This window comes from Pleurodeles waltl, chromosome 4_2 (assembly GCF_031143425.1).
Source record: "Pleurodeles waltl isolate 20211129_DDA chromosome 4_2, aPleWal1.hap1.20221129, whole genome shotgun sequence".
Classification (NCBI taxonomy): Eukaryota; Metazoa; Chordata; class Amphibia; order Caudata; family Salamandridae; genus Pleurodeles; species Pleurodeles waltl.
The window spans coordinates 738,038,854-738,061,886 of NC_090443.1; the positions used below are offsets into that span (position 1 = coordinate 738,038,854).

The 23,033-nt window shown below is 43.3% G+C and overlaps 1 protein-coding gene across 3 annotated transcripts in view; it reads right to left on the reverse strand.

Annotated features, from left to right (window-relative positions):
- The window catches only part of EVI5 (ecotropic viral integration site 5), a 776,910-nt gene that overhangs the window by 513,855 nt on the left and 240,022 nt on the right, over positions 1-23,033 (reverse strand). For all 3 annotated transcript variants that reach the window (XM_069232361.1, XM_069232360.1, XM_069232359.1), the window contains exon 5: positions 9,325-9,399. In XM_069232361.1, the coding sequence (XP_069088462.1) occupies positions 9,325-9,399 (75 nt within the window). The remainder of the gene's footprint in view (positions 1-9,324; positions 9,400-23,033) is intronic.

Below are 23,033 nucleotides of genomic sequence, written 5' to 3' on the forward strand. Positions count from 1 at the left end.
GCAATTTGGCTGACTGTGAGTATGTGTTGGTCTTCAGTGTTTGTCTCTACTGCTGGGCAGCACGTGCTGTTAAAACATACAGTGAAAACTATGCCACAGCTTTGCAAGACTTTCTGTGATGCATAGACTGACAGAAGGCGAGGCTGTGTGGTGCCTACTGAGGGGCACTTCAGGCTCCCTCCAGACTGTATTGTTGATGTCTTAGATACCTCTGTGGTATTTGCGGCATTATGCTTTTCTGGTTGACATGAGACTGTCTTTGTTTCCTTGTGTATGCCGATGTGCTAGGTAACTGGCCTTAATCCATGCACTGTACCTGCTGCTTAAATAGAGAATGTATTTTCTTTAGATTATGTACTTAAATATGTACAATAAGGAATTGAAAGAAGCTCAGCCATAAACCTGTTCTTCACAAGCTAATAGAGCCAGTGGAAGCAGCAGAAATGGTGAGGCTTACCCAGAGCGAGGTCAGGAAGCGCAATTATGGGAAGGCACCAAACATGTCACTTGCAAGCAGGCCCGTGAGCAGGAGCAGCATGCAAACAAGCATGCACTCAGCAAAGAATCATCTCCGCTCAGCACAGCTTCTGTCGGATCACTTGGCTGTAAATTAATGGGGCTGCATGAAAAGCGAGCGTAGCGCGGAAGCCAGGATTTAAAGGCACTGGCCAATCGGAGGAGAGGGCCGTGAGGACACCAGGGGGAGTCAAAGGAATGGTGAACAGCAGGTGGGTCCCTAGCCAATATTGAAGTGTTGTTTTTTTTTTTTTAAAAAGGCAGCGCTCAGAGCAATCACTAGGATAAAGTTAAGAGGGCATCAGTTTGTAAAGATTCTGCCAATCTCTTGGATGAAGGAGTGTTTATCACAGTGACGAGTGGAAACACAAGCGCTTACTAAGAAAATGGAAAAAGCAGGGTGGGGGTAGGGAATCAGCACAAGGAGATTAAGTGATTTACTCTTAGAGAAAGAGCAAAGTAGTCCCTAAACCGCTGCTACAAGGGAAGAAGTGGAACACTACAAGTCCTGTGGCAGTGCTCTCTGGGAGTGAATAACCAACGAAAAGGAGGGACAAACAGGAAAGCTTAGACACTTGGAAGCAAGGATTTTTAAATGGCACTGAAAGGAACAAATGAAAAGCAATGGACGGGCTTTAAGCCCACAAAGTATATACAACATGTTTCAAAGAGACAGTGCTGCCTAGGCTCGACCTAAAAAAATAAGCTATTATACATTAACCTGTATTTGGATTTTTCAGTTTAGACTTTCAATACACACCAATGCCTATACAAACAAACCTATCAGAGATTAATTTGAGAAGCCTAATGTTTTTATGCAACACTCAAGTGAAGCTAGGAAGGTATGATTATGCAAATGGTTAAGAAACTAAACCCTACCAGCTCTGCTAAAGGTCAGACTGGGAATAAGTAAGTGAACCATCCAGAGTTTAAAGCTAAGGAGGCCTTTCAAGCATTGTGTCAGGACTGACTAAAAAAAACTCAGATAATATACATAGGAAATCAAAAGCACAATGTGTACAAAATGTAAAACATATTAGAGGCTGAAAGTCAAACTATTTGGGAAATTTCAATAAGACCTACAAGGATTACAAGAAGCCAGGAAATCTACAGGCAGTGGGAATGTTCAGCAAAAATTATTGAAAGAAGGCACTAAGCATACAACTGACCGTTGAGAGGACAGAACTTGGAAGCATATCGGAGAGCAGAGGGTGTGCACGTTACATAGGCATTAGAGACCAGTGTCTAACCAGGCTTCATTCCATTATTTTTTAAATCCAATGCAGAGCCAGAACCATATCAGTTATACAAGAGAGACCCGAACATACACATATAAATAGAAGGTGAGTTAAGCATTGGCAGTGACTTCAATAGCCTCTGCACAGAGGGTGCTACCCAACAAGATGACAAAAGTGCAACCCAAAGGCTCATAGCACCACACAGAAGAAGGTTTTTATGAATCTCTCAGGTGGATCAGTAGCTAGGTTAGCCTGAGTGCTAAATCAAAGACGTATATGCCATAGGTAGAAATCCTGGCAGTTCAGAATCACATCTAAATTGTGTAGAACATGACCAATTGAGTACTAATGAATCCAATACCCGACATAAGTACTGTTCTAAGGTCTCAACACTATTGAGTTAGTTATGAGTGCAGGATACCAACAAACTGCCAGCAGAATTAGTGGTCGTCTAACTTGATGAAGTTATTCAGGCCAAGAGTTCTTTGCTCAGCTTTGTGATTTTAAAATGGGAGAGCCATCCAGGATATTAATTTATTTAATTTAAATGGGCAGATTGTATACGTTCAAATTTCAGTATGTAAAACACAAGGGATAAAGGAAAGTCAGTTATGTTAGAATACAAGACACAAGTTTAATGAGTTTTTAGAGGCAAATCAGAAACATCTGTTTCCCCGGCTCTCTAGATTTTTAGATGAGATCCTGATCTGTGGCTAGCCGTGCCACTAGTAACCACTGCACCTGACAGGCTTCTCCATTCAATGGAAACTGCAAAAACATGATCATACCACACTGGTAGGCTAAAATAATGCTATAATCCAGCAATACGCCCTTTCTGGAGATAGCAATTAAGTGCAGCAGTAATGGATACAACACTGCAACCAATAACTATATAATAACACCTAAAAAATAAATACAAATGTTAACCTTGATGCAACCATTTGGTTCACAAATAACTAGTAGAATGTAAGGTGCAGTGCTCAAAACTTGCTCACTGCATCTGCACTGTAATGCTACAGAAAAAAACCACTCTTATATAAAATCTATAAAACTGCAACTGACCAGGCAATATATGACAATACCAGTAAATATCAAAGCACAAACGACAACTACGGCTGGGGAATAGGAAGGGGGAGCAGGATAGGGCCAAGGATCATCTTTTTGGGGGCTGTGGGGAATCCCTCCGCACACCAACAACATGCTCACAAGGTCACATATTTGTCACACTCTCCCACCAGAAAGGTGTTCATCTGTTTGGCTAGGGTAAAACCTGATAAACAGTTCCTTGCCTCCTTGTTACCCGGGCACACAAGACGTTGCTACAATCCGCAACTTGTGCACCAGAACTTAATAAACATTGGTGGTCATGCTAAGGCTTTGCACACCCCAACACTCATAAGAGATGGGGGTAACAGTGATCTGAATGTTAAGTAAATGAGTCCTATGAGCAGCAGAGGAAGTCCCTAGAGTGGTGCTCACATGGTCACAGCACCTAATCACCTAAGGTGCAATATTCATTTCTGTAAAAACAGTCCAGACAGCTTGTGAGGGCGGTATGGAAGAACACACTGAAACGAGTTTCGGTGCATTTCTTGTTAAGTATACATCAATCACAGGATCAAGTTGTTCAACTGAATCGGTTTATCCATCCAAATTGTCTGTGCATTACATACAAAACTTCCTCCTAGAAGCAGCCAACATATGTTTCGTACACAGGACTTTTTCAAGGCAGCAAAACAAACAAAACATTTCCAGCATAAATGTTGGGTAATCCGAAAATTATTTCACGCAACAGCTAATAGAGTTGCTGATTGTCTAAGCAAACGTGGAAGAAACAGTGGAAACCAAAGCAGAGGGACACACCTGATATTGCCTGAAAGAACAAGCAGAAATTAAATCTGCCATGTGACTGAAGTACAAAAAGGAGTAACATTAAATATTATACCACCATCAGTGATGATCAGCCCCAGGATTGTGAAGCACAACATACACAAACACAGACTCCGGCCCTCATTACGAGTCTGGCAGTCTCACCGCGGCAAACCCACCACAGTCGGACTGCCAGCAATGACACTTTTTCCGCCAACCGACGGCCTGGTGGTGCCAGCGGTCTTAATCCACCAGGGCAGCGCTGCAAGCATCGCTGTCCTGGGGAATACGAGTCCCCTCTCTGCCAGCTTTTACATGGCGGTTATACCATGCTTTTACATGGCGGTTATACCATGCTTTTACATGGCGGTTATACCGCCATGTAAAAGCTGGCAGAGACTAGGTGCCAGGGGCCACACGGGGCCCCTGCACTGCCCATGCACTTGGCATGGTCAGTGCAGGGACCCCCATGGACAGCCTTGTCGTGCTTTTCACTGTCTGCTTAGCAGACAGTAAGAAGTGTGATGGGTGTTGCTGCACCGACGCACAGCAACATTGCCAGTCTGCTTGATTATGAGCCGGTTGTGGGCTGCTTCCAGCTGGACCAATGGGCGGAAACAGCCGGCTGACCAAGCGGGAAACTCGTAATAGAGGCAGCAGAAAGGAGACCACACTGGAGGTCTTCTGAACGAGGGAATTTGGCAGACGCCATTTTCCACCCGCCAAACAGGTAATGAATGCCTCAGTCACAACTCTAAAATAAGTGTCAGGGCCACCCTTAAAAAGGGAAAACGAAATTGGATTAAGGTGCAGAGCGGTAGAGAAAAAGTGAAAAATAGAATAACAGCATGACATTAAAGTTACATAATGATGTCAAAAATCCAAATGAAGATATAAAAAGAAGATACCACCTGACAACATTCAGAAGTCCTTCAAATCATGGACCAGGCTACACCAAGAATAAGGCAAGTAGATCACAAAAGGGAGATTCAAACCAGTCACTGGAGCATTCCCAGCCCCTCCAAATTCTGCAGAAAGTGGAGTCATTAGACAGTGGGCTAGCAGGTGTGGAGAGTGACAAGGAGTAAACATAATGCATGGGGTGAGTCCACTTTTTTGTCTGTCCGGTAGAAATTTTAAAATGTGTTATGTTTAAACTGTTATATTTTAAATTGGATGGTTTATATACATTACTATTAGTTTATAGTCTGAATTGTATCTATTTAGAACGTATAATCTATGCTTTCCTCTATTTCAACTTAGTTAGTTTTTTCATTTATATTTGTAATGTAAATACTTTCTTTTAACTTGTTTAATTTGAATAAAAAATTCGCTCACGTGTGTCTATCAACGGCATAATAAACTATTTCCATTACCGGGGAGACGGTTATTGAGCACGCACTGTTTTCAGAATCGCAAGGCTCATTGAATCAGTTTCTGATCGTTTAAGATCAAAAGAGCTTGCACAGCATCAGGCGCATGGAGATCTTAAGGCTGTGTTTCTTTGGCGTGCGAGGCTCATACGAGGCTCAGTAACATGACGGTGGTAATTAACAACACAATGTGAGTTGGTAGATGCGAAGCACACCATTTATTCAGCATTGTATTTAAGAATAAAATAATATTCTTACTTGCGACGAAGGTTCTTCCTCAGCAGGGTTTTTTGTGGGTAATAACCATAAAGAAGGGTTTAGGATTATTCTTATCTGTTGACGATCAATAGTGGCAGCCATTTTGTGGTTTTTGGATGTTTGAGTATTATGTTTTTCAAATGGATGTCGACAGTTTTGTTGTCAGTTATTTGTGAGGGAAAGAGAAGTTGGTTTCCTGTTGATGAAACTGGCAGTTGTTGGTAGGAACAACAGAGCTTATTTCTGACAGGTTTAGTAGTTGGTCTTATTTGAATTTTAGTTTAGTAAATTTGCTTGAATATTTTGGTTTTGGAATATTTGTGTTGGAATGATGAGTGAGAATGTGTCTCATTCTGAGGAGGGGATTTTATTGGATGACAAATTTAAAATTGCATTAGAGACAATTTCTCCAGATTTGAACAAACAAATGGAGAAAATAATTTGAGGCAATGATGTCAGGTTACAAAATTTCCTCTGAGGAGGAAAATGTTTGGCGGCAGAGGAGTCTGGCCACTGTACTAAACATGGGAAGGTGTCTAGAAAAAGGAAACACCTATCTGAAGAAGTTTTGGTTTAAGAAAAAAAAAACAGATCAGGATAGTTGTGTTTAAACAACACAGGACAGTGTCGAGGACACACATGGTGGGCAATATAAAGACCCAGATAAAGGATTAAAGATCAAAATGAGGGGCCATAAACATAAGTAGGTCCATTGTGATGACTCCACAGGTAGTGCAGAGGTTGAATTGTGCTGTTCTTCTGATTTTGAGTCTGGGGACTCAGGGAGAGAGGACGTGATCCTTGTAAAGGAGTCCAAAGATAGAGGAAATGATACCTCTGAAAATAGGTTTTGGATCCTAAGGGAGATTTTATGTTTGATCCTTTACTAATAAGACATCTACTTTCACCAGAATGGTCGCCTTTAGAACATGTTGGTAATTATGTGCATGCTTGGATGAGAAAGCAAATTTCAAAAGAGGTGAGAGTAAGATTGATATCAGAGTGTCCTAACCCTTTGTGGAGTATAAGGTGTTGATGACACCTGAGTTGGACCCTAAGATTTTACCTTTTGTCAGTAAAGAGGGTTGAGATCCACAGAAAGGCTAAGTTAGGGATTGAAAATGTGCCAGGATCGACTTTTGGATGTAGTAGGACTACTGACCAAGATTTTTTATTTAATTGAAGAGGCACATTTGAATGATTAAATTGTGGATGTCAGAGCTCTTCATCAATGGGTCCAAAGGGCAGTATGTATGATAGGTAATGCTACCACTGCTCTTTCAGTGGAGCGAAGGAAAAGCATTTTACTCAAAATTGATCCAAAGCTTATTGATTTGGCTAATTATGAAGCTGGGCCTTCTGCAAATGGATTGCTTTTTGGAGGTGAATTTATTAAGTTCATGTCAAAGCTTGTAGGGGCCTATTCTTACATCCAGAAATCTCAAGGAATATAAAGAGAGTGTTTCAAGATTGTGTTTTTGGTGGGGCTGGAAGAACAAGTGGTCGTTTTTCCTGCCAAGGATTAGGAATTACAAGAGCTTCGTTTTCCAGAGAACACGGCCCCTCAAATTATAGCTGGAAGTCGTCCTTCTACCCTCAACGTCAACGTTAGAGGGGACTTGGAGGATGCAGTGATTAACGGAATCGAGGATCAGGTAAGATTAGACCATACTGTTAGACCTGTAAAACTGGCCGGCAGACTTGCCCAGTTTTATCACAATTGGGTTTGTATAACCAAAGATCCTTGCATACTGCAGACGGTTCAAGGTTATCGAATAGAATGTTTTAAAATGCCATGTCAGAGTTGGATTCCAAGTGGGGTACGGTTCAATACACAACAGGCAGAATTGGTGGACAAGGCAGCTCGGGATCTCAAAGAAAAGAATGCCATTGTAGAGTCAGGTAAGTTACTAGGAGGTTTTGTGAGCAATATTTTCCTAGTAAAAAAGAAGGACAAGGGTATGAGACCAGTTATAAATCTAAGGAACTTAAATGACTGGGTGGTATATCACCATTTCAAAATGGAAGGGATGCATTTGTTGAGAGACATTCTACAGACAGGATATTGGAAGACTTGATTAGATTTGTAAGACGCGTATTTAACGGTTCCTGTATGGGAGCCACATCAGAAGTACCTCATGTTAAGATGGTTCGGTAAAACTTGGAAGTTTGTCTGTCTCCCATTTGGTCTATTATCAGATCCTTGGTGTTTTACAAAAGTCTTATGACCTGTGGCGTCTTTTCTGAGAGAGAGAGGGATTTGTTTAATCATCTATCTGGATGATATTTTGATCATGGATCAGAGCAGATTGAAGGTGATGGAACATACCCAGCTGGCAGTCAGAGTTTGAGTCTTTCGGATTTGCGATCAACATGAAAAAGTCTTGTTTGGTGCCAAACAAGAGACCCAATTTTTAGGTTTCTAGGTAAATATGATAGAAGGGGTATTGAAGTTACCAGGTGACAAACCGAGACTAATGAGGAGGAAAATTCGGAAATTTTTGAAGCCAGATCAAATTCCCTTGAGAATGTTGGCTCGTGTGATACGCTTTTTATCTTCTACATTCAGGCTATTTTTCCTGGTCCTTTGAATTACCGTGCTTTATAAAGGTTGAAAGTGGTTCATTTAAGAAATGGTATGAAATATTTGGAGGACCTTGTCCTATCTTTGGAAGTGAAAGAGTAACTCAATTAGTGGTTGAAAAGTATGGAAGCATGGAACGGAAGAGCAATTTTTGGCAAAAGCCCAGAGCTGGCAATAATCACATGCGAGTTTAGATGGATGGGATACTCGATGTGGTTCACAATTAGCTGGAGGTCAGTGGACGGAAGAAGAAAAAATTCTTCACATAAATTATTTGGAGTTGCTAGCAGGATCCTTTGCAATAAAATGTTTCACAAAGGACAAAGTGAAATGTTCAGTCCTTCTGAGGATGGACAATGTTTCGGTGGTTCGGTATGTAAACAAATTGGGCGGCCCAAAATCAAAGGATTTAACAGAGGTGGCGAAGATATTTTGGGGTCCTTAATAAAATCCAGATTTTCTGCCCACCTGGCTGTGGAAAATCTACATTGTTGCCATGAGCTCATGTATTTACATTTCTCAGCTGGATCGTGTAAGGGCTGTGCATTTCCACTGTGTGCGCTTTGTGGATGTGTGCTCAGACACTCTAACAGTGGTCGATTTTTTTTAGTTTGTTTTTTCCAATGACATATATTAAAATAAATGTATAGCATTAGATTGAACTACAAATCCACAAAGAACAACTACTGACGATCACAAGCATGATGTCTGACTGATAGCAACAAAAAGTGTGCTGTGGAATCCGCACCCACACGTCCGAGTGCTTTCATCTGACAGAAAAATTTTCAATACTGAATCACAATGCTGCCTTTCGGTTTAGTTAGTCGAGTAAGAGATACTACACAAAGTAAATAATTTACTTAACAAAGCCATTAACAACTAGTGTGCCAGCTAAGCAAGATGACAATGGGGCCATTAAGGGAGGTTTGTGTATCAATAATACATACAGAGAATTTGATCAAAAGCACATCAAAGAACAAATTTGTCGCTGTACACCCACTGCTCAAATGTCAGTTGTTTAATTCTCATTAGTTAGGGGCAAATCATCACCAAAGACATTAGCTCTTGGATGTACAAAAGAAGAGGCCACAGGTGATTGTGGCAAATACTAACGTAGAAAGCAGCAAGTTCTCTCTTTCAGTGGAGTACGGAGGCCAAAACACCAACTCTCCACTTTTAAAGGATGATCTAGAACAGTGTTTTGTAGGAACATGGATTGAAATTCCTTTGACTTTAAATAAAAAATATGGTTCGCAATGTTTTGCTTAGCCTTCCAAACTTTTCTTTGCTCAACATAGAAAATTTTCTAACAAGAAAATAGTTTATGAATTAGTTGGGATTTACCTTTATGTTATTAATAGTTACTCCTAGAAACAAGACATGAATCTAACTACCAAGGAATAACTGTTACAAGTTAATATCTCCACAAATCCTCACATACGCAAGCAATCACACCATTAATTAATGTTCACTATGAATGCATTACCTGCATCAGAAGAAGACCAACGATAAAAGCGCTTCCCTGACAGTATCCAACCTCTCGGTCCACTAAAGAATAAGCCTGGATAGATAAAAAAATAAAAATAATAATAAAGACAAATAACATGCATTTACTAAATTAACATGATCTGCCAACATTTGATTGAAAACTTCAGTATGAATTTAACAAGATGAAGAAGCGTAACTCAACACTGACATTGAAAGATTTTGGTTTTTTGGACATAAATATAAAAGGGGTGTTCGGCAATGAACACAGCTGCACTGAGTGAGAAAGTAAGCAAATATTGCAGAGTGCACATGTCACTGAACTTACCTTAACAATTCTCAATGGTTCTCCTGTTGCCACTAACAGATTATTTTCATTAGCGCAACATAGACATGTATGGGCTTATTGGATATTTCCTAAGGTGAAGATTCCTGGCACTGTCAGGCCAGAGGTAGTATGGACCTCTGAACTGGACACTTATGCTTTACCATTCTGTTCTCATTCGAGAGAAGGAGCAGAACGTCTGAAGGCAGACTGGACCTTGAAATGAGGAAATGGAAATTAGCTTAAATGACAAATTATCACTAGAATATCTGCTTAAGTGTCATTGTTGAAGCTAAAAGGAAACAACTGGAAGTGCTACTCGGAAAGAACCTTTAGATACACGTTTTCAATGGTTCCATTGTCCCCTCTGGACCTATACATCAAAATATTGGCATTCTGGGCAAACAAGTCCCATGGGACATCTTTTTACTGAGTTAAAAAGAGGTCTTCTTTAGCAGACAATAAAAGTAATGTTTCAGTAGAAGTTTCAAAAAATCTCAATTGACTCAGGGGTTTCTAGCAGACCAAGTAGTTTATGTTTAACAGGAGCCTGCTTTTTAAGCCTGGCTTGATACTGCAGCCGTCACCAGACCTTATGTGATAAACCTAAACATGATCTTTCAGGAAAACTACAGAAGAGATTTTAGCTCTGGCCACGTTGGAAGACAGGAGAATACGTTTTGACTGGACAGAAGTTGTGTGACTCCACAGAAATGGTGTTACCCCCCTCCACACAGCTGTGATTTTGTTTATTGAGCTGCCTGAGCCAGAATAAATATGGCTGCCTAGAGAAGGCTCACTAACAATCAAGTACTATGTTTACAATGGGACGGAGCTGGATCATTCAGGGTTAAATATGTGGCACTGTAATGATGGTAAAAACTCTTAGATAAGATGATAATTTACATAGTTTTTCTCTGCCAGTAGCACAAATAGGAGGAGGGCAGTCACGATGAGTGTACTGATGTTTTCCAGTCCCAGCACCCTCCCTCTTCCCTTCTATCATTAGTTTTAGAAAACTTTAGAGTGCGGTTGTGTGTTTGAGAATAATAAAGGGTGCACAGGACAATACTAATCTACATACTTTAACATGGCACTCCTTGAAAGACTTGTTTTTTTTTTCCTTTTTAATTCCTACAACGCCTGTATTTTATTTCGAAGACAAGAACATTGCAACTTGCCTGGCCCCAGTATTCAGAAATGTAGATGATGTGAGAAGTGTCAATGTTTATAAAATGTGTGCATAATATCAAATCTCTTTGAAACAGTTTAGTAAATATAGAGAGTGAAATTGTTTTTCTTTTATTGACATAACATCTGCATTTGATAGTAGGTCAAATGAAATTGGCTTCCCTGACAGTTCTTTTGAAGAAGTGCATGCAACCACATTGAGCACTTTAGCGTGATTCTTAAGAACACCACTTGGTAGCCTGCCGAACTCTGCCCTTCCTCCCCACCCCAACAGACCACGCCGGCAACCTCGGCATCATCCTGGACAGCAAGTTATCTATGGAGAAACTGATACATGCAGGCTTGTCTGCCTGCTTCCACACCCTATGCCTGCTCTGTAAGATTGTAGACTGTCCTTCTGGTGTTGATTGGGAGACCTCGTCACCAGCAGGCTGGATTATGGTTATACTCCTTACGAAGGAATCACTGCACGCCCCTAAAAAGATTAAAGGCAGTGCAAGACTCGTCCTTGACCTCCCCAGACAGACTTGCATCACCCCGCACCTTAAGGAGCTCCACAGGCTCCCGATCTTGAATAGATGCTAGTTCAAGATGCCGACCCACTCATACAAAGCCCTGCACAACAGAGGACCAGCATACATCAACAAGCGAACTACCTTCTACCAACCGACCAGACACTTGCGATCCGCCTTCCTCTTCCTCGCAAACACCGCCCGGATCCGCCGATCCAACATTGGAGGACACTCTTTCTGTCAGCTGGTGGCCAAAGCCTGGAAAGATCTTCCCCTGCACCTCAGGAATGCTGCATCACTCCAGGAATTTAGTGAAGGACATAAGACTTGACTGTTTGAATGAACAAAGCACCCCATAGGAGCTAGCAACTCCAGCACCTTGGGACCCTCACAGATTATTTGCCACGCTTTATAAATCCTGCTTGATTTATAGTAACCTACTTCATTAATCCATGGATTACGGCGCACACACTAATGTAACAGAAATAAGGAAAACACATGACCGCTAAGGATCTGCTTGTGATGCTTTCTTTACGGATCAAATACCAGAACATTCAGTTAAAATTCATAAAACTGGATAAAGTTCAGGTATTTGCGCTGCAATTTAAAATTGTAGATGAGCGACTAGAAGTCATTCAAATGTAAAGTCTCATCACTCTCAATCTCTCCAATATATCTGTCTTCAACCAAAAGCCGTGTTCTACGTCTGTTGGGAGAGATAGCCAGAGGTTTTAGAGCGCAGGTTGGTTTGAGTGAGCAGAATGGAATAAAGATAAGTTACTTCACGACAAAAATATCCTATTTTTGGAAAGTAAAAAATCCGAATGATGAAAAATTGGTGAAGGGTCTGTTACTAAAGCAGCTGAATGGTTTGATTCTTTTAAAAACAAGTTTGGTGTTTTCTTCGGGTAGAGGCCACTGACGTGCTGATCCTTACAAAATGTAAGGATGGTGCTGTTAATATAGGAAAAATTATTCAAGTATTATTGGACGATGAAAAGTTTAGCTGTGTTCAGAGTATCTAGTTTTATGTGACACCTTGCGACAAGGTTGAATTATCTTAAGGTGGAAATGCCGCAGTAACCGCCCATGCATAATTATTTTTTTTTTAAGTATTAAACCTATATACCAAGCAATTTGTTTCTGTGTACATTCAAAGAATGTTATCGCTTGTAAATTAATTATTGTTACTGTACTAGATTAAGCATTTTTGTATTAACCATAAACATTGCATGTATCATCAGAAGAAAAGGTGCAATCTTACAAATGGAGTTCTTTGAGCTTTCTACGAAAAAGTGCTATTGCTGCGCCAAGTTCAATAGAATCCTCCAGTAAGACAAAATAACACTTATTTTGGTTTATCTTACCGCGCTCTTGGAGCGTTCTGCCCAAAAAGGCTACCGTACTACAATAGTCGACAATGCAAGAATAAAAAAAAACGGTCTTTAAAAGGATGCGGGCGTGTCAAGGAATTCGAGCTTCATAAAATAAATGTGAAAATTGCATACTTGGAAAGATGTACCACCTGTCTGATATGGGCTTCTGAGGGGCGTTCCTTAAGGCACTAGATAACTGGGCTCTGGTGCGCATATATGCGTTCTGACATACAGATAATGACGGTTTAACCAGTTTCCAATGGAATGAAGTAACGGAAGCTCTACTTAAAGATTGTTTACCCTAAAATCTAGGCAGCCTAACACAGTGCATATTTTAAGTGATTTCCTTAAGGTTCAATACGTTCATTTTAGTGTAAAACCCAGCGCTGTCCTTGTGTACGTACTTTTAAGCCAGGGTGGTACGTTTGCTGGGTCCGGTGGGTACAAGAGCACGTGCTGAAGACCCTCTTAGGCAGGGCCACTGGAGTTATGCTGCAGGGTTTTATTAAATGCAAAAAAAGCAAATTAAGCTTTCTTGTCAGCATGGCATTCAGGTTAAGGCAGCTGCGCACATTTTCCGGACACTGCTACAAGACTCGCTTGGTTCTCTTTTTAATATGTTCTCTGCCAGTCTGTCGCAAGGCAGCACTGCAACTCCAGTTTGTAATTCTAGTCACTGAAAACTGGGAGTTTGCCAATGCACTTGACTTTGCTACATGTTTCCATACAAAAACGTGCTTTTCGAACTCAAAGAGAATAGTCATAGAGAACTTTAGCAAACCTTAACAAAGTTTAATTTACGTTGACACATTTTAAAATATATCTATAAAAGCATGAGTCATTGAATGTTTCAGTAAACGTAGGTGTAGGAAGTTATTACTAGGCTGTTGCTGGAGCCTTGAACTCGTTACACTTGAATTCCTAGTAGGTCTCGCTGCTTGCGAAGAATAACTTCTATGTAAGTTGCTTAACAAACTGCAGCTTTTTACCTAGTTCTGCTTTAAGTTGTTTGGCGTCTGTTCGCTCCCTCTTTTTTCCCTCTCAAAGCACTTTCATTAGGAAGTGCCCTGTCTGACATTCACCAGCAGGTGGCATCAGTGTTTCATTTGTTTTTCATTTCGGTGGCGCCAGAGGCTTTAAATGCTTTATCGCCTAATGAGGTTGTAGCTTGAGAAGGACAATCCTGGAAGAGCAGTTCTACTAGTTCAGACGGTGTGGCATTTAGGTAACATGATAGGTAACGCTTACTGACATACTCGTAGAAAATACTCCGGTTGGGTAGACCACGATGCTCATTTTACAGAAACTAAACCTCAACAGAAAGCACTTACAAATATAAACGTAGCAGGTGCCTCAGTTGAATCTCAGCTTCTGGAAAGGACAAGCCACCCTAACTCTTGGGCTTGGCAAAGATAAAGCAAGGCTGTGCGCTCAGAGATCCCATAGCAGAAAAAGATCTAGAATCCTTCCTGGAGGTGAACTGATGATGTACTGGAGCGTAATCTGTATCTGACTGTGACGCGCGGGTTCTATCTTCCTCTGCTGGAGACACAGAGTAGAAGGTTCTCCCTTTATAAAGCCCCTGTAAGCTCCGCCCGCTGAGCCACGCCCCGTCCACCCTCGAAGTAGGTAAAGGAATTCCCGCCTCTTACCAGGATGATGGACAGCTTTCCAAAACGACCCCAATGTGTTTACCGCCGATTCCGGTGGTGCGTTGTTGATGCTCAGAAGCACGAGGACATCTCCACAAAGACGCACTAATAACAATCATATTGCCAAAGGAACACAAGGTTGCTGGAGACGTTTACCCCGTGGCCCATCACGTACCCTTAGTGTACAATATAAACGGGGCGTATAAAACATGCTAGGTTACGCTTACTGACATACTCGTAGAAAATACTCCGGTTGGGTAGGCCACGATACTCATTTTACAGAAACTAAACCTCAAAGGAAGCACTTACAAATATAATCGTAGCCGGTGCCGCAGTTGAAGCTCAGCTTCTGGAAAGGACAAGCCACCCTAACTCTTGGGCTTGGCAAAGATAAAGCAAGGCTGTGCGCTCAGAGATCCCATAGCAGAAAAAGATCTAGAATCCATCCTGGAGGTGAACTGATGATGTACTGGAGCGTAATCTGTATCTGACTGAGACGCGCGGGTTCTATCTTCCTCTGCTGGAGACACAGAGTAGAAGGTTCTCCCTTTATAAAGCACCTGTAAGCTCCGCCCGCTGAGCCACGCCCCGTCCACCCTCGAAGTAGGTAAAGGAATTCCCGCCTTTTACCAGAATGATGGACAGCTTTCCAAAACGACCCCAATGCGTTTACCGCCGATTCCGGTGGTGCATTGTTGATGCTCAGAAGCACAAGGACATCTCCACAAAGACGCACTAGTAACAATCACATTGCCAAAGGCACACAAGGTTGCTGGAGACGTTTACCCCATGGCCCATCACGTACCCTTAGTGTACAATATAAACGGGGCGTATAAAACATGCTAGGTAACGCTTACTGACATACTCGTAGAAAATACTCCGGTTGGGAAGGCCACGATGCTCATTTTTACAGAAACTAAACCAATAACAATAAAATACACACACACTCTTTTAAACCTGTCTGACTAAGTATTTTTTTACCCATGATTCTAATTATGTATTGTATGTGCATATGTGTGTGTATTCATGTGTGTGTGTGTGTGTATAAATATATATATATATGTGTATGTATGTGTATATGTTGTTTCTGTGCCTGGCATGTTTGTGGATCATTGCATGGCTCCTGTTTTTTTGTTTTTTTGGGTTGTTATACTAGATATCTATGAATTTCTGCTCTCTTTTTATCACACTTATCTACTCATCACTCTTATGTCATGTCTCTATCAAACTATCCTCCATTCTCACTCGGACTCATCCCAAATCCCTTCGACCACTTTCATCTCCTAAATATCTCTGCCTAAGCTCTTCCCTCCACCTCCACATCTAACTCACCAAACCTCACTCTACCTCTGTGACCTCCCACACAACCCTACTAAATTTTCCTGCATTCATCTCACCCTGCTACTATGCTCTCCCTAACCCTTCCACATCCTCTTTCCCCTCCGCTCCCCTTTTATTCATCTCAAGCCTTTGGATTGAGTAAATGAAGGATAAACTCCCAATTAACACTTCTGGATTTCTTTCCTCCTCCACCCCTCCATTACTCCAGTCAATCTAACTAACAAACTCTCATATCCGCAACTCAAATTAACTCATAATAATACTAAAACTGTACTCCTTATTAAATTATACTAATCCATCACTAATTCTTGTTGGGTACCGGAGTAGCGTGCTACTCATCCAAAAGCGCTTCGACGCCTCGTCAGGGGTAGTAAGCGCTATATAAATACGATTACAATTACAATTACCATGAGATAAAAACACATCACAGGGGCCGTCTACATCGCTTAGTTCAGCATTATGTTCAACATTTCCCATTGAACTAATAGGTGGATAAACTGCAGAAAAAAAATATGCACCTTTCTGTTTCCAGATGCCAGATAAATGGACTACAACATGAGCTGATGTGAAGACAGCAAGAGAAGTAAGTTTTTCTTTGCAGTCTACAGCAGAGCCAGTAGCAGAAATTGGATATTATTTGGAGTGTCACGGTGCTGGATAGGTGTGAAGATGTTATATGTCAGGCACCCCAGTAAATATCAAACAATAAATATTGCAATACACTCTTGTATGGGTACTGGCAGTCTGTGTGATGAGCAGCAAGCTAGCTAGCAGGGTATGGGTGCGATCACTGAAATAGCAGATGCTACTGCAGGTTTAAGGCACACCAGAAGTGCTATGCTTGAGTCCAAGCATTGTGATAACAGATACAGTTGAAGAATGGGCACACAGAAAAAGTCAAGGGGTAATACTGAACAGGACTAAGGAGCAGTGGCAGAGACACAGATGGGTTTAAGCGCTGTGAAATCAAGTGTTGCTGCAGGTTTGAGGTCATGAGCTGAGTTGTTTCTGTATTCATGTTGTACAGGACAGAGGTGCACTGGTGGAGTTGAATATAGGTCTTTGTGCTGCAATAAGAGCGAGATATATATCAATCAATCAGGATTTATAAAGCGCGGCTAATCACCCAATAGGATATACAGGCACTTGCAGGTCCCGGAGGCTTATTCAAACAGCCAGGACTTGTGCGCCATTTGGAATTCCAGAAGTGAGGTGATGGTCCTAAGTTGTGTGCAGAGGCTGTTGCAGGCTTTTGCTGCGATGTGAGAGAACGAGTGCCCTCCACCTTTGCTTCAGTAGATGCAGGGAGTATGGGCAAGTGAAAGGGAGACAGAGAATAGTCTTCTCAACGGTTGGTGAAAGTACAGGCGGTGGCTAATGTACGCGGGTCCTCAGTTGTGTAGAGCCTTGTGTGCGCAGGTCAGCAGCTTCAACTGGAATTTCTTCTGTACGGGGAGCCAGTGGAGTTGCCTGAGGTGGGGTTCAATGTGGTTTTGTCGGGTAAAGCAGAGGATGAGTCTGGCTGTGGTGTTCTGTATGGTCTGAAGTCTCTGTAGGAGGTGTGCCGCAATTCCTACATAGAGGGTTTTGCTGTAGTCCAGTTGGTTGGTGATTAGGGCCTGTGTAATGGTGCATCTCGTGTGCAGGGGTAGCCACTTAAAGATCCTATGTAGCATGTTCAAAGTGAGAAAGCAAGTGGAGGAGACGGTGCTGAGCTGTTATTTCACGGTGAGCTTGTTGTTTATGATGATTCCGAGGCTTCTGGTGTAGCTGGGGGGAGTGGCTGTGAGTCCTAGGTCTGACGGCCACCAGGAGTTGTTCCATGTGTTGCTGCTGCAGCCAAAGTTCAGTACTTCAGTCTTGTCTGTGTTCAGCTGCAGGCAGTTTTTCTTCAGTCAGCGCTGCTTGTCATGTATGTGTGGAAGTTAGTTCTAGTGGTGGAGGGGTTGTTGGTGAGAAAAAATTATGTTGAGACCGTGGGATATGATGATGTTGGCCTGCGGGGTCATATATGCGTTGAAGAGCTGGGGGATGAGCCCTGGGGGACACACTGCAGGTGATCTCCTTGGGTCAGAGGTGAAAGATGGGAGGTGGATCCTCTGGGTTCTTCCTGTGAGGAAGGAGGTGATCCATCTGAGCGAGCCTTCTTGGATACCCATGTGGTGGAGTCTTTTGATCAGCATGTAGTGGGATACGCTGTCGAAGGCTGCGAAGAGGAGGATCAAAGCTGCCGTTTCTCCTTGGTTGAGAAGGGTTTGAATGTCATTGGTGGCAGCTATGGTGCTGTGATTGCTGCGGAATCTAGACTGGGAGGTGTTGAGGTATGTTATGAGTTGCTTGTTGATGATCTTTTACAGTACATTTGATGGGAATGGGAGCAGGGGGAATCAGCCTGTAGTTTTTAGGCTTGCTGGGGTCAGCAGGATGTTTTTGAGTAACGGTCTGACTTCGGTGTGTTTCCAAGAATCAGGATATGTTGCGGTGATGATAGAGGTGTTAAGCACCAAGGTTGAAGATGTGGTGCAGGCATGGGTCTGTGGGAACTCCCTAGTGGATGGATTTCATGTTGGAGGTGATGTCCTGGGTGGAGAAGATGTTCCAGGTGGTCAGTGTGTGGTTAGTATCAGTTAAAGTGGTGGGGTATGTGTTGAGGAAGTCCATAGCTGTGGTTTGAAGTTTCTGTATATGGTTGAGATCTTGTTGTGGAAGAAGTGGGTGAGGTTGTCGCACAGCTCCTGTAAGGGTGTGGTGATGTTTTAGCTGGCAACAATGTTGAATAGTTCCTTGGTGTTGTTGGTGCTGGTTTCGATGCGTGCGGCAAGGGCTGCCTTCTTTGCTGCCCTTAGCAGGCAGTGATAGAGGTTGAGGGAGGTCTTGAAGGTTGCTTTGACGGAGGTGTACTTGGTGGTGCGCAATCTCCTCTCCAGCTCTTTGTTGTCTCGTTTCGCTGTGCTGAGTTCTTGCTTGAAGTAGGTGGCCTTTTTTGAGGATTTTTTCTAGATGTTGGGCTTGATGGGGAAAACATTTTTGGCACAACTGGTGATCCAGCTGTTGAAGGTTTTCACTCCCTGTTCAAGGCTGGTTGTGGTACCGGCGTTGGAAGTGTTGAGGGCGTCCCCCAGTTTTTGTTCCACCTCCAGTGGGGGGTACTGGTCATCTTGGGGGTGGAGGAGATGGAGATGCTGAAGTGGACGATGGAGTGAATGGTTCATGTGCGTTCTGGGACTTGGCTGTATTTGACTCAGTTGCTGGAGGTGAAAATGAGGCCCAGCATGTGTCATGGAGTGTGTGTAGGGTCATGGACGATCGGGGTCACTCTGCGGCTGCTCATACTGTCAAGGAGGTGTGCAGTGTTGTTATCGTTGGAGTCATCAATGTGGAAATTTCGATCGCCAAGGATGATGTGGTCCTTGGAGTCTATGGCTAGAGGAGCAACGAAGTTTGCGATGGTGTTGCAGAATATGCAGTGCGGGCCTGGGAGCAGTATTGTACGGTGGTTTTGTCATCCATGTGGAGTTTGAAGTTGAGATGCTCCATGGGGATGGTCGTGTTGTTGGTGGTGGTGGTGCACTGCATAGGCTATTTGTGGATGATGGTTGTTCCTCCTCCCGGCTTGTTGGTGCGGTCCTGGTGAATGATTTTATATCCGTCGGGGATCGCTGTGGCAATGTCTAGGGCAGATGTGGGGTTGAGCCAGGTCATAGGGTAGCTTTTCTTAGAACGCTAGCTGTTTTATTATAAAAACACCTCTATGTCCCCTGCATGTTAGAGGGAGGTTCCAGTCAAATGACCACTACCACATGCTGTCCGACTTTGTTACAGCTGCTTGCGGAGACTGCTTGTTCCCTGGCCTATAGGGGGATGGAGTCTCAATACACGATAGGCTCCTTCACTACTGTCATACTCTGGTATGGTGGCTGATGTCTTCCCAAGGAGATCCTGAAGGGCAGATTAGGGCTTGTCCTGCCGTGCTCTAACACATAACATTAGTAGCATAGGTAGGAATCACACCTCCCATAGTGACAGTACAGTGGGACTTTCCTTGTGTTTCACTTTTGTCACCATTTTGCTTCTAGTGTGTTTCATCATCCTAATTATTGCACTTCATCTTATTTTATCTAAGACGCAGCTGATTCAATAAATCTTCTCAAACCATTCCCTGCTTCTGTTTGTCTTTCCATGTGTAACACAAATGTAACTGAGGGAAAAGGATGACACCTAATCCACCACGATCTCCCTGAGAAGGCACAATGTTGTGTGCCCGGCTGCCAAAAATCATCCCTTCTCTTGGGCAGAGGGGAGGCGCTGCTAGCTGGCTGGAAATGGATTAGGCTGATAGTTGTCACATATTGTAGGATTGGACTCAGTTCCCCACAATTCAGGTGATGCTGCCACCCAAATCCATTAGCCTCATTGGTTTAATTTTCCTCGGTGAGGAAGACGATGTTAGGTGAGAGAGTGACAATAAGGGACCATAACTTGGTGGAATGCTTGCACAGTGTCTCTGTTTAGAAGGGCACATGTGAGCTTATGTTTTTGTTCAGGTGGAGTCTGTGGCGTGTTCAGGGTGCGCTGGACGGTGGGCTGGTATATGTGCTGTGGCAGGTGAAGTGGCAGTGGGTGTGGGTGCAGGTGAAAGCATGAAGCATGGGTAGGAACAGTGGAAGTGTTTGTTACAGTGTCCGGGGTGGAGGATGTAGAGCTCAGTGATGGTGTATCTTAGGGAGGAGGGAGAGCCAGGAGTCGTGGAGCTGGGTACTGTCCAGATGCAGGTGGGCGCAGATGGACTTGCCTTTGGCTCACCAGCGGCGCACCTGCTGTGTGTATCCACTGTGCAGTCACGCTGCAGCCTGCATTAAGTAGGTCCTGGGGTTGGTGGGGCTTTCTTTTGTTGGGAGGAGTGATGAGTGGAGAAACCTGGTCAGGAACACCCCAGTGGGGAAGTCCAGCCAGCTGTGGCGTCATTGGATCAGTCTGGAACAAGAAGCTACTTATCACTTAACACTTATCAAATGCGTGACAGACACCTAATTGTATTAACCTATAACTAAGTTATCTTTAATTATCTTAACTGGTTGTCCAATAAATGGGGCAGGGTAAGAGGGTGTTCAGATGGTTTCACAGTGCTCAAGTACAAGATGCCCAACTGTGTGTTACACCTGCACCACATTCAGCAGACAATCTTTGTAATAATTTATTTCGTTTTTAAGATATCAAACCTAAAGCAATAGTAGCATTTTAGAAAGTTTTAGATGAAAAGGAGAAACACTATAGTGGGAACTACTGAGAAGTATTCAGCATCTATCTATATAGATAGAAAGAAGTCAATGTAGGTCTTTAATCGAAGAAGTTTCTAGATAAAGTACATCATCAACTAGACTTAATATTATTGTTTATAAGGGTCTACACAAACCAGATATCCCTGAAGTACAAGTTACTTACCTTCGGTAACAAAATATCTGGTAGACACATATTCTAGTTGCAGATTCCTTACCTTGGAATTTCCCCAGGCGTCAGACTGGATCCGGAGATTTTTCTTCGAGCAATACCCTGGCGCATCGGCAGGTGGCGTCGGTTGACTCCGCAGGCATCGTGGTCGCCGTGATGACGTCGGGAGTATATAGACTTGCACAGTGAAGTCAGTTTCTTTTAACGACTTTACACGTCAAAGCGCAGAGCGCCAAGAACACAGATTGGTGTGCCAGAGCTAAGGACCTGAAAGGGGGAATCCCTGTCCCTAGAAATCAGTTCACAAGCAGGGAGGATGGGTGGGCGGTAAGGAATCTGCAACTAGAATATGTCTCTACCAGATATTTTGTTACCGAAGTTAAGTAACTTGTACATCTGATAGAGACTTCTAGTTACAGATTCCTTACCTTAGGAATAGATACCTAAGCAATGCCATCCTCGGTGGTGGGCTGCGAAGCAAGATCATACTAGGAAAACCTGTAGGACCAAACAACCAAAATAGCCATCCCGACGGACCTGACTGTCCAGGCAGCAGTGCTTAGCAAATGTGTGCAGGGACGCCTATGTAGCTGCCTGGCAGTTAACCAGGACAGGAACTCCGTGTGCTAACGGAGTGGAACCAGCAGTTGCTCTGCAACAGTGAGCACGCAAGGCTTCAGAAGGTTGCTTTTTGGCCAAAGTGTAGCACATTTTCATGCAAAGAAGCACCCATCGAAAGATGGTACGCTTTTGCACCGCCTTCCCTTTTTTTTCACCCACATACCCAACGAAGAGTTGATCAACCACCTGGAAATCTTTAGTATGATTCAGGTAGAACGCCAACGCTCTTTTTGGGTCCAGACCGTGGAGTCTCTCCTCCTCATGGGAAGGATGTGGGGGTGCATAGAAAATAGGCAGAGTGATGGACTAGCCTACATGAAAGGGTGTAATCACCTTAGGAAGGAAGGAAGCCCTAGTGCGCAACACGACTTTGTCCGGGTGCACAGACAAGTATGGAGGTTTTGAGGAAAGGGCCCGAAGCTCATTCACCCTGCGAACAGAGGTGATAGTGACCAGAAAAACAGTTTTGAAGGTGAGGATCCGCAAGGGACAATTATGCATTGGCTCAAAGAGGGTACACATCAAGTAAGTAAGTACAAGATTAAGGTCCCACTGAGGCATGATAAATCGAGTGGGAGGAAATAAATGGGTGAGCCCTTTTGGGAATCTACTCACAATAGGAGATTTAAAGAGTGAGGGCTGATCAGGTAGCCTAAGAGGCTGAAATGGCAGATAAATACCCTTTAAGGGTGCCCAAAGCAGAGCCCTGTGGGCCAAAGAAAGAATGAACAGAAGAACCTCGGATAGAGAGGCGGAAAGGGGATCAACAGATTTGTTGGTACACTATGCCACAAATGTATTCCGACAGGCGTACACAGTTTTGGTTGATGTACGCCTGGCTGCCAAGATAACATTGCAGACTTCGGGGGGAAGGGCAAAAGCCGTCAACTGGCCCCGCTCAATCTCCATGCATGAAGGCAGAGGTTGGACAGGTTCGGGTGAAGAACCGCCCCTTGTTGCTGCGACAGAAGATCCACCTGAAGAGGCAGTCTGAGTGGAGGATCGATGGGCATGTCCAATAGCTCTGGATTCCATACTCTCTGAGCCCAGTGCAGAGCCACCAAGATGACTTGGTCCCGGTCATTCCTGATTTTCTTGAGAACTCTGGGCAAAAGAGGTATAGGCGGAAAGGAGGCCAGAGTTCCACTTGAGATTAAAAGTGTCTCCGAGCGAGCGCCGCCTTGGAAACTCCAACGTGCAAAACAGCTGACATTGCTCGTTCGCTGAGGAGGTGAACAGATCTA